The sequence below is a fragment of the Anticarsia gemmatalis genome, chromosome 21, assembly GCF_050436995.1.
Source record: "Anticarsia gemmatalis isolate Benzon Research Colony breed Stoneville strain chromosome 21, ilAntGemm2 primary, whole genome shotgun sequence".
Classification (NCBI taxonomy): domain Eukaryota; kingdom Metazoa; phylum Arthropoda; class Insecta; order Lepidoptera; family Erebidae; genus Anticarsia; species Anticarsia gemmatalis.
In genome coordinates, this window is record NC_134765.1 from 7251853 (window position 1) to 7264747 (window position 12895).

At 37.8% G+C, this 12895-nt stretch overlaps 1 protein-coding gene across 16 annotated transcripts in view; it reads left to right on the forward strand.

Moving 5' to 3' along the window:
* osa (trithorax group protein osa) overlaps positions 1 to 12895 on the forward strand; it is an 83181-nt gene that overhangs the window by 23481 nt on the left and 46805 nt on the right. For all 16 annotated transcript variants that reach the window (XM_076128337.1, XM_076128352.1, XM_076128342.1 and 13 more), the window contains exon 3: positions 2403 to 2561. In XM_076128337.1, the coding sequence (XP_075984452.1) occupies positions 2403 to 2561 (159 nt within the window). The remainder of the gene's footprint in view (positions 1 to 2402; positions 2562 to 12895) is intronic.

Below are 12895 nucleotides of genomic sequence, written 5' to 3' on the forward strand. Positions count from 1 at the left end.
GGGAAAATTGGTATCCATTCTCTCTTATGTGACGCAAGCGAAGTTGCGCGGGTCAGCTAGTGAGTTATAAAACAGTTCTTTTTAACAACAGACGTCTATTACCACCTCAGCTACTGACATATTTATTGCATAGTATTTTCGCATAATAATGAACCGGGAAATCAAACCAAATTCTTGTTCGCCGGTACAATTACAATGTCAGAAGCACTATAATTACGAATATATTGTTTCGTTATCAAGAACAATAACACGTAACAGGAGGCCGTGAACTGTTGACGTCACTATTATTATTCAATTATCGCCAGCCGGTAGGGGGAAACATAAAAAGTGAATGACTCCTCTTGACCTGGATTAGTAAATATCAGGCCAAGCTTATCTGCAGCCTTGAAACGTGACGCGGAAACTGGCTGTCGAGTGAAAGCATTGTGCGACTGACTGATGCAATGAATGTCTGCATTGTCGGAAAAGATCTATGTCGAGGACAGCGAACATCGAGTTCTGGATTGCGGAGGACGCAGATTCTTTAACATCGGATTTTTTACGGAGTTTCTCTTGGAAATTTGTAATAGCACGAAAACTCACACACATTGATATTTTTTGTTTTTATCGTAAACCTGTTCTATGAAAAAGTATACGGTCACAATAAACCGTTGTTTCATGACGCTAATTGCAATATGTTTTACCTTCAAAACGTTTAATTAATTGAAGAACATGTGCAATGCATCAGAACCCCCGGCGCCGCAACATACAAACGTTGAACAATACCGGCGGAGCGGCCAATCATGTTACGTCATCCGATAGTAGTGGAGCTCTTTCGTGCTGGTTTATTATACATACAGATTTACATAGGCTAGTAGGCGTAGATGCGTTGCGGTGCACTCGTTTGCAAGTAAACGGGTGTGCATAATAGATGCGCGGTCAAGGCCGTTCGTGGTCGGCGACCCTGCTCTTGCACGTGCCCGATTGCTTTATAACAACTACATTTAATGTGCATGTGTGTGCACTTCATTAATAGTTATTTTAACGTACCTACATGAATTGCTTTCAGAAACGTTTAAACGAAATCTAGGGATGTGGTAACAAGCAACAATATTACTTATTATACCACAGCTAGTAATAGTTCATGTAAGCTTTTTATTGAGCACATACTACTATTATCTGACTATCAACACCTATGACTCAAAAGTGGTCATAAAACTGTCGTAGCTTCGACTTTCTTTAGATAATAACGGATAATAGATTCGTTCCGTCCATCGTAAAGATTATAATCTTCCAATTTGAATTACAACATTCGTTTTGTATGTTATCCGATCAAAAATACTATTGACTTTATATCTAAAGCTTAATGTACCTCAGATGTTCGTGAGTGTATAACAAAAAGGTGGGTAATTAGAGTGAGCGTGCTCGCGATTCTGAGTCACGGCCAAGGACACAGAGCTTTGTCGGCTGTGATTAATTGAGTGTTCCCATTTCAATTGGTACTCGATTCATTATTACGGCACTGGTTATATTTAACTCAAATGTAAATACAAGTAAGAATTAGCATTGCATAAATAACTGATCACAGTTGGAAAATACCTATGATGGTAATAATATTTGAGAATTTAGTAAAACTGTAAGTAATCTGTAAAAGTAGTATGAGATATTTTTAGTGGTACATAACTGTTGTCCAAAACGTCAACATGTCATTGGGCGGCGTTCCTGTAAATAAATAATAATCATAATTCACGTCATGGACTGATGGCAGTTTTATGGAAAGGGGTGGCCTCAGCTATCTGATGGTGTACATGCAATCGTGTACTGTACAATATTGACGGATATTTGTATCATAATGCGGTTCCTGCAATACGATACAAATTTCAAACCGTTTTACTACTTATAATTAAACAACCCTATATTCGACAAGATAGTTTTTTTTATAAATTGGTTTTAAGCAAGAGTAGTTGAAGAAATATATTGGACAGACACCCAGTGAACAGCACGTTAATTTACTTGTTAGCAAGTGCATCATACCACGTGAAATGTAAACACTTAACTAATTCGATATCGGAAATATTATACATCATTTACATAATTATTATTATATTAAGTATTGAAATTAGTCTTTGTCATAATGTAATTACCCTGCACTTTCATAAGTGGTATCCTAAATTCCCTAGGTCAATATAACTTAAATTGTTCAAATATGCTAGCTTACTACACAACTGTTTTACCTACAAATAATAGCGATCTCCACAGTAAATTGTCTTAGCCTAAGACCATTTACTGTGGTGATACATAAACTACATTCTTAGTTCCTGATTCTTAAAACAAAAAAATTACAACCACTGTTAAACAAAGTCGCCAGTACATGTAATAATATAATAATTTTGTAATAAGTTGTATATTTTGTTTGGCTACAGGGCTATGAGCGCGGTGGATCGCCTCAGCCGCCGACACAGCCGCCGGGCGCGCCCAGTCCAGGAGCGGCTCAGAGCGCGCCCGGCGCTATGTCGCCCACGCAGGACTCACAGCATCCTCCACACATGCCGCCACACGGCGCGCAACCACCACCACATCAGGTAGGACATTTACATGTGTACTCTTTATCTTTAATGAATAACGCAAATAGTCTCCAAAATATCAAAATGATTCACAATCTAAACCTCGACACTTAAAAATCAGTGTGTATTTGCAATATTTTATCGTTAAGAACTTCGTTAAATATACATAACGGCAATACTATTCTCTCCAGTATCCGGATATCCAGCGAATTATAACCGATTCTCGATATAAACTCCTCCACCGAGTGTATGTAATGGGCTAAAATGAAATACGGTAGTTATATTAATAACCATCATATTATTGTAATCATCGCGTTTCAATAGCAAGTCAGTCAGTGTTCGTAGTGTAATGGGCCTTTTTTTAAGTGTAGTCATGTGTTCCCCCAGTATATTCCATTAGTTCACTCGTTATACGCATGGGAAACAACATGGGTGGTCGACGTCGAGAAGCACAATGATGTTCGTGATACGATACACGTATAATGGACATGTTTCAAAATTGTTGCTTGTGTTTGGCTATAAAAGTTGACAAAACAACACTGTAACGAACTAGTCGTTTTACAAACTTTCTTTTCTCATTGAGTGTGTAAGCAACATACCTCCAGAAATATTTTCTACAGTAAACGTTACCATTTGGTACGTGGCTTGTTAATATAATTTTTTTTATACTGGTTAATCCTACAAGCTTCTATCAAGGAAATTAAAAAGTCCATTGTTTGCTTATTTAATTTCTTTAGCAACTCACTCCCACGAGAAGTGATGGGGTGTTCTATTCGTGGCCGCGATCACGCTGTCTAAAATTGTAGCGATGTTAGTCATAGTAATAGTGTTGCCAATTAAACTGAATGAGTTATTTGCGTTATTTAGATACAAAACTTCTTGCCAATCGTTGAATGTTTGACAGTTAGGGAGATAAGATTGAAGACACCACTATTACCCAATCCGGGTTGAAATTTTGAAACAATTCCTAAAGAAATAAAATTTCCTTCAAGGCCAACAACTGTTCAGAGAACTCTTATCATTGATATTTATAAAATTTTACACATATTCGAATGGGTAAAGTCGATAAGTCATTTAAATTGTGAATCGTGAATCATACTGTTCAAGGTTCTTTGCAAAATGTTTAATATACCTTAAATCTTTTCTAAATTGGTTCATATAGTATTTATGTTGATTAGGATTCTATTCAGACGATCTATCACGACTATTTTTATTAATGGCCAAATTGAATTAGCTGATTTATTTAGCTATACCAAAGTAATAAGACGAAGTCGTCGCCCAAAAACTTTGATTTGATAAGGAAAACTTATTAGTTACCAAGTAACAGTTCAAACTATGAACCTGTAACAAAAACTTGCTGTATTAGCCTTGAGAAGTTTCCTCTAAGTTTGTTATGCATGATTTATATAAAACTTTTTGTTAGTTGCTTAGTTCGACCGACGAGGCTTCAAGTAATTGAAAGATAGATTCTCCTGTCATTTGAAAATGTCGACTCATAAGTGCGAGTAATTCTTCACGTTTAATAAAGGTCTCTGTTTTTTTGCGTCTATAAATATTGAAAGTAATTAAAGACAAAAAATGTAAAAGAATTCCAATCGTAAGATAACAAACAATTGATTGAATTCTTCTTGTGATTTGATGAACCATGTCGTGACTTGTGTTTTCAATTGATTGTATTTTTTACTAAGTTGTTACTTTCATTGATCAATGATCACAAATTAGTCGTTATCTTGTGAGCATAATACTAATAAAGGCAGATATCCTTTGATTGTGTTATTCAAATTTTACGCTGTTATTATTACTGATCTTATTATCTCTTATAGTTTTAATAGCAACGTACGTATTTTATAAGATCGGATTTCAGATTTATTGCTTTGAAACAGCCTACTTTTATTTTATCGTTAAGGTTGCTTTTTTATTATTGCCGTACTAAAAACTCATTTTGCCGTATTCTTAAACGAGTTTAGAATAACGGTTGTGACAAGTGAACAGTGACTATAGAGCTGCGCTCACTAGACAGTTATCGATCTGTGGGTTAAGCAACACTCGGCGCGGTCAATCCATAGATAGGTAAATGCTTAATAGTAATAACTGGGTATCCGTCCTTCAGAGGGCACGTAAAAAGTTGGTTCCGGTTGTTGTTTACTAAGCCATTGTGTGAAAGAAGAGCCTTGCCCAGAACCGGGACAGGAATGTTTAAAAAAAAAAAGATGTCAGAAACTTTTTAGGCGGCTTGAACAACCCAGACACTACATTAGCCAATAACCATACGATAAAATAATATATATTTTTTATTTAATAGTGTACACAACGAACACGAGACATATTACATATTTCGGAAGTGTCTTCAAAAACCAAGTAGCAAGAAGTTTGGAAAATAATACTTCTGATGCAGAATGCGGTTACAGCAACTATTATTTTCGTCTACGTAAGAATGCCTAGAATCTAAATGATTAGACCCAGTTCTAATCGGCTCTGTAACGTAATGAAAAGCTCATTACATTTCACTCGTACCCGCACAAGCGTGGATGGAAGTGGAAGTACCTTTGAACAGCAAAGGTAATTCCGACTCGTAGCTAGTTCACGAGCATTTAACGTACTGCAGTTGTGCCGGCTCTGAATTGCAAATTCACTCAATACCGACTGTAAAATCCAAATCGGGGAACCCCTTTAACCAACTCCGATAAATAGCTACACCAACATTACATCTTTCATCGTGTTTCACCATTTAACATACGTCGGTAATCACGTAAACTGAACTTATTTATATGATTATGTTTTTGAAATGAACTTATGGGTTGTTTAAAATGTTTTATAAAGAGCAGGTGTTTCTCGTGAAACTGTTAATTTATTGACTACAGCTTTTTTGTTTCATATTGGTAGAAGATTCGTACTGGTAATGTTTTGAAGTATTCATCTATAATAGAGTTCAATAAATAAACACGCAATAACTACACTTATAACAAAGCCCGTCGTCGCGTCTTGCTGTCTGTTTGCGATAAACTATTAAACGGATTTTTAAGCGTTTTCCACCTATAGACTGAGTGATGCATGATGTCGTATTAGCAGTAGAGTAACTATTTTTATCTTACGTTGTAAAATAACGCGAAATAAGAACATTTTATTACAAATGATTCCTGCTATTTGTTCGCATCGTTCCTAAAGTTTCATAAGTAAAACATGTTCTTCGGCGAGGTGGCGACGTCATGTTTGCATTTCGTTTATCGCGCCGATATCGCGAGCGAGCGTCACCGTCGGAAATTTTCGATAATTTTGGTCGCGACTCTACTGCTTGCTTCGCTAACTTTTCAAGATACGTATACGTAGCAAGTAAGATAAACGATTTGTTGCTAATCGAACACGAATCACCGTCGTTTTTTTATTTTTATTACCACGATATTTGTTACTCCATACAAGCCAATCGAATTTATAAAAATGCCTTTAGATTATTTGAGTAAATTACATGTTATTTTCCCGTAACATACAAACCATACAACACATCAATTATTATAATTGTATTTTTATCGTAACTTCTAAAGATGTTATGTAAATCAATTTATGTTTGCTACAAATCCAGAAATAAAACTGTTTTTACATTTATTTGTGTAGTAGATAACTAAAATAGTCATGGCGTGTGTAGAAGCAGTTTCTGCACAAATAAATATATATTTTCATTTGTAATGTTTTCTTACACTTACAGTTGTATAGTTGGTGTCAGCACGCGCATAGATACGAATCTGTATAGCTTTAACGAAATTGAACCCACTCTATATGGAAAGTATAGTAATCCAGGGAACTCGGTGGATGGAACTTTGGCTATGAACTTTACTGTTATCGTTGCACATTAAACTGCTGCCGAATGTACGAAACCCCTCGTTGTTAGCAATTTTTAAAAATTACCATCCCCAACCATAACTATTTCAATAAACCGTCTATGGTCATACCATACCCCATCTAATGGACGACTTTTACTTTCGTTATGTTTGTTTTCCTGTTTCGTTATTCCAACCTCTCTTTTATTTTACGTAGAATAACCGTCGTTGTGGAATATAGGTTTGTTTTCTTACATATCACCATTAACAATAATATCTATTCTTGTACGCTCTCGCGTGTAGCTGTTGTGTCGTGATATTATTGCCCTTTTTAAAACATGCATATATTTGTGTTTAGTACTTAGATCGGTTCGAGTTGTATTTAGTTTCAATGCTTCTTTATTTCACGTTCGAGCGCGGCCCAAAACTAGTCCCGAGAGCTGTCTTAACTAGAACTTATAGCGACTTAACTCGGTCGATAACTTCGATAAGGGAATTGTATGTTTACTCCATGTACGAAAATGTTTAAAACGGTCTCGATAAAATTGAGGTTGTATCATTAACCTTATAAAATCATCTAACAATATTATACCTTTTGCTTGTTTTCTATATACAATGTTTCGTAGTAGTTATGCAGATTGTGTGTCTACATTCACCAGACATAGACTGATAAGTGAGAAAGACTTGTTCGCAAAGTATACGCTATAAAAATAATTCCTCAAAGGAAATGTCTGATAGATGTAATATTTCGTGTCATGATGTGCGTGACTCTATGTCTTGGTTGATCGGTTCGTCATAGCGCGGCATCGGCATTCATCGTGGAACGTGAGCCCGGCGTTTTTGGCTCGTAGTGCGATTTACATATTTCTATGTCCTTACTCCGCCGCCGGTCGTATGGTTCGCACGTGGCCGGCCTAGCGGCGGCTCTCCACGATATAATGGAGATGTAGCACATGTTGGCAGCTTTGCATGCGAGCGCGCCTAACGCTCTAAACAAGTTACAAGTTTCTCTTTAAAAAACTTCGTTTCGCATTCTCGACGGCTTACTCACTCGTCATTTAATTTATTGACAATAAAAGTTGAGTATTACCGCTCTGATTTCTGATTACTGCTATTATCAGCAAAGAAACACTTAACTCGCTGAACGAGGTATATTGATCGTCCGCTAATTTTTTGTTCCTTGTACAAACAAAGCTTACAAAGTTCTAGATCTGTGTTTAGATCAATGTGATAATGATGCTCAATCAGGTATATACCCGACAACGTATTTGTGTCGAATACAATAATCAGGAGATGACACGTTTATCTGAAAAACGTTATTTTGATGAAGAGCGCGTAGTGCGAAAATTAAACGTCAGTCAGATATCGTTTAATCGACGGAGCAGAAATTCAGAGCGCGGGAGCTCGCGTCTTGTGTCGATTTTATCTGGGGGCACGGAAGTGCCCCCGCAAGTCGAGCAAAAAAAAAGCGGCACGGCCGTAACATCCTTTTCTCGAAGCAATTCGGGCTATTTTTGACACCCCTATAATTTCGTTGTGGATAAAACAAGAAGCCTGGATTTTCAGCAACTAATCAGTCATTGTATAAACACGGTATATTTCAAATTTCAGTCAATTTGAACCAGTGGTTTAAAAATTACAACTTGTTAAAATTTTGAATTTTGTCACTCACTGATTCACTGACTCACTGACTCACTGACTCACCGATCATCAAAAGTCTAAGGTACTTCTAGCAGACTTAGAAGCTTAAAATTTAGAATACAAATAGGGTTTAGTGTCTTAATCATGGGAAAAATTTAATATTTTCTAATTTCGGTCCAGTTTTCTAAATACACCAACTGCAACAATAACTTTGTAATCCTATATAAATGTATAAGATTACAAAGTTACATTTGCAGTTAATGAATTATTATTACTGTAGAAAATAAAATAAATAGGTGTAAATAGGTACCTACTATATGAGGCATAACAGGAGGGGATATAGGGTGGGTAAGGGTGTTTAGCCCATGAAACTGAAGAACATTCCCATAGGAAAATATGTTGAATTATGAAAAAAAAAACGTCTTTCCATACAAATTGGACTTATGTTTGCTCTACAAAAAGAAGTGAGATGCCATCAAAAACATTCTGTAAAAACCTCAAGTCTCGCCGTAAAAAGTTGTGAGATCTATATAATACCAAGTCGATTAAGCTATTTAGTCTCTACTTAAAGGACCTTCTGTCTTAAGTTATTACGTATGTTATTATCATGCCAACTAAAAAAAAATACCTTTAAAACAAATAGATCGACTTGGTCATCGCAAGAAAACACAAATTCGCCATTAACATTTCAGGAGCATTAACTTCTCGTCGTGCTGTGTAGTGTGATACATACCTACTAATAATCAAATCATGCGATGGCCAGGTCGGTCTATTTGTGTTAGAGGTATTTTTTTTAAATTGGCATGATAATAACATACGTAATAACTTAAGACAGAAGGTCCTTTAAGTAGAGACTAAATAGCTTAATCGACTTGGTATTATATAGATCTCACAACTTTTTACGGCGAGACTTGAGGTTTTTACAGAATGTTTTTGATGGCATACACAGTTCTGGAACTAAACGCCGCCAGGCTCGGGCCACAATTTATGCTAACATAAACCCGACCGGCACCGGCGCCAGTTCCGCAGAGATGTAAAGCTTTATGCCATAGCCCCATTCCGTTTCTAGACAACGCTTGTCTTGCATAGAAAAGAACTTCAATCAAACGACATTACATTGTCATTTTTTCGTCACACTTGTATCTTTATAAATTCAAGTTTTATTTCTGTTTTGCTTACAAAACTAAAGTGTTGATCCACCCGTGTGCTAATGTTATATTACTACAACCCAACTAACAATATAAATCAGTTAGACTTCACTAAATTCTGAGCGAACGACGCTTGGTTAATACTCAACGATGTCAGTAGAGAATTTTGAGAGTCAAGGGCCATTCCAGCATCGTGATCGCTCGAGAGTCGTACGGTCGAAATGAAACGTCGTATCTTATTTTATGATTAGCGGCTCGAAAGCGCTTTGTAATTTTGTTAGTTCCGCCTTTCTGGTGCTGGGGGCGAGCACAGAGAGTGGAGATCGATGCGAGCATTGCGTGCGAGTGCGATAGGGAAGGCGACAGTCGATGCTTGCTCCGTCCCTTTCACTCGAACCGCCTACTAGGCAGCCATGTTGCGCTCGACCTGCGCTCGCCCGACCGCCATTGTAGCATTCGTGGCTAGTGATGTTCACTGACTCACTCGATATTATTGTACGCCTGCCCTCGACTGCTATACAGAATATTGTACATACTTACCGCTCTCATGCAGAAATAAGATTCACGTATTTCTACTATTTATTTGGATTTCCAAAAACCATTGTTGCTATTGTCTGACAGTTATTATGCACCTATCGCGGATAAGTTATCTTCATTGCATTGTCAAGGACTCGACTAATGTTATTAGAAACAGTACTAAAACCTACTAGGGCAAAATAGGTTACGAAAATAAATGTTATGGACCCTTTTTTCGAACTGCCAGGCCATGTCATTTGGAAATATAAACAGTAAAATTTTATGCTTCATTAGCAAACAATATAAAAATAGAGAAGCTCCTTTGAGTTGTCGACAAAGTTATCGATAAAAAAATTATGCAGTGGACTCATACCCGCGGCTCCGGAATTAAAATGTCAGACGTGCGGCAGCGGCAGCGCGGGCAAGCGTGGGGGCTTGAGGGGGGGCGCGGCGTGGAGCAAGGGGGGAGGGAGCGGGCGGCCAGCGTTATTAATAACCATAAGCCAGCAGACGCACGAACGTCCAGAGGGGCCACGCCAGCCGCGCGGTAATGAGGAATCACTAATTATATTTTACTGGACTTTCGTATTAAAGCAACATTAAATACACTAGAGATGTACCTATATTATTTTATACAGTCACTTTTCGATACGATGGCTTATTAATACGTATTATCCTCCTTTTTGTGAGACCCAATTTCTCTAAGCTGTGTAGTCGATAGTGGAATAGTGATGATACACAACATTTGCTTTGCAATCACATCGCTTGATAGCGTAGCATACTGGATATTGGATCCCGGAACTAGGACAGAATGGCAAGATAATAATAATGGCATGGCTGGCGGGGTACGGTCCGTTTAATATTCCCCCACAGTAGGCGCGCCGGTTGCACGAGACAGTTCTACCCGTTCTCTAGCCCGCATTTTGCCTTCGCCAGTAAAAACTGAGTATATTTTATTGTCAAGGAAATATATTTGTCAAAGGCCGTGCGATTAATTGCTTGATTTTTGTCAAGTATGCCCCAGGCTTCAGTATAGGTTTCCTTATAAGAATCTGTTAGAACCTCGCTGTAGACATTTACTATGCCAGGTGTGAATGTGATGGCCTGCAGTAATGATGATAAGCAAATGTATTCAGCAGTTTTTTCGTGAAAATATATTTTAACCGATTTGTCGTTCCCTATAATAAAACTTCACTATTAAAGAGTCCCTGTTCCGCATTAGGTAAGTTATTCTCGTAACTATCGCAACTCCAACATTAACTAAGAAGCGACTTTACGCTTTGTCCTTGTTTTTCCCTGTACATAAAGAGCAACTTATCGCTGGCAGCACTCCGCTCTCATAATAACAAACTGCAAAATGCTCCGGATTCTCCGAACTTTAGTGTGGCAGCCCCGCTCGCCGTTGGAAACCTCTAAAGCGCTGACGGTGGGGCGTACATTCTCTCTCCTGCGGCGGAGTCACGGTGGCAGGGCTGTCGGGAATTGCCGACTTGGATAAATTATGCCGCTCGCTCCCCCCTTTTGCAATCTCCGCAAAATAATGCAATTCAATTGTAAAGAGAAGAGAAACTGACATTTGTCTTGTCTATTGTGAGATTCATCTACTTACTGCGACGTTATTATGATAAAGTTTTATTAGAAGTGGTCTGATGGGCAACCCTGCGGCATGGGCCGGGAACGCCGTACCTAGACGATGCCACGATTTATTGAGAGCTTGTACCTAGGTGTAGGTGAGGCACTCACAGACGAACATGGTAGAGACATTCAAGTTCTTACCACCCGGTCGTATGTCATCCTTGACAAATGTCCTGGTCGAATATTGACTTGATTTTTATGGGTTATAAAGTTTTTATTAAATATTCCTAATTTATGTTTAGTAGAATAAGTGTAACTGCCAAAATAATCAGTAAAAGTTCGTCATATTAACGTTGTCGGACATGCCACGTTATTGCAAACATGTCCCGTTTGATAAAGAGATGATGCCGTGGCCGTTTCACTAGCTTGTTTGCGATTCATTATAAGTTTGGAACAGACTTACCTCTGTTACAGTCGGTCGGCGTGCACTTTCCTCACTAATTTCCACCCACTTCGGACTTACTGCCGGAAATATTAAACGGATTAATCCTCTTTTCGTACGTTTCTAAGTCAACGGATTGAAATTGAATTGGAGGTTCGGGTGTATTAACTGTTATTAATATTGTTATGTAATCCAAGTCAGTATTGAAAACTCCTGAGACGATCTCTTTAGAAACAGTGTTATAAAATAAGTAGATATAAGCTTTTTATTTATAAATTTCACAATAATTTATTGATAGATTATATTAATAGATCGTGATTGCACTTTAATATGATAGAAGCAAGTATCTGCATTTACACCGAGCCGTAACAGAGCATTCACATTTATCATGTCAACGAGGTAAAACAATTAGTGTGTTTTGCGAGATAAAGTTTTGAGTGTTCGAAATTGCGGAGTCCGCTACAACTTTGCGATACTCGTGCAAAATATGGAATTAGATGTTTATTTGACATTTCAACAAAGTTTTCCCTTCATATTGTGTTGTTGGTATTGTTCGCGTTCATATTTTGTTCCCATAAAACTGTTACCAAACAATTTTTCGACACACCGCATTTATTATGCTTATGTTTCAACTGACGCTCAAATGTTATAGTAGTGGTGCCTCAAAATTGTGTTGAATACGAATTACGTTAAGAAGTGTCATGATTACAATGATCATCAACCTATAAGAATGATAAAATGTTAATGTTTAATGCCTTGTGTATCCAGTTTATTTCTACGTTAAGTGTTAGGACGTAGTTTTCAGTAGCAAAGTCTGGCCTTCGGCTTACAGTAGCGCCCGAAACTAACTTTGGGCTTAAGCTTGTGAACTTTTTGTCATCGTCGTCCCTCGTTTGAAATTGCGATTTAATTCGAATCGCCCCGACTGAGTTAAACACTTCGCTGAAATTTTTGTTCTTGTTTGTGATATCATTTTGAACTTATATCTGTGGTGCAAGTGGATTGCACTGGAACTTGATAGTTTAGCCGGGCGCCAGCCGGACTCGATTTCAATTAGATGTCCAGTGTCGTGACCGGAGTCATCCGACCGGCGATTGTGTCATAAGACCGATATTATTGGACGCAGTTTCCCATATACATTGCTGATACAGTTGGACGGAGTCACAACGACATTAGAAATGTCTGGTCAGTGCACGGCAGTACAACGCTGTAATCGTT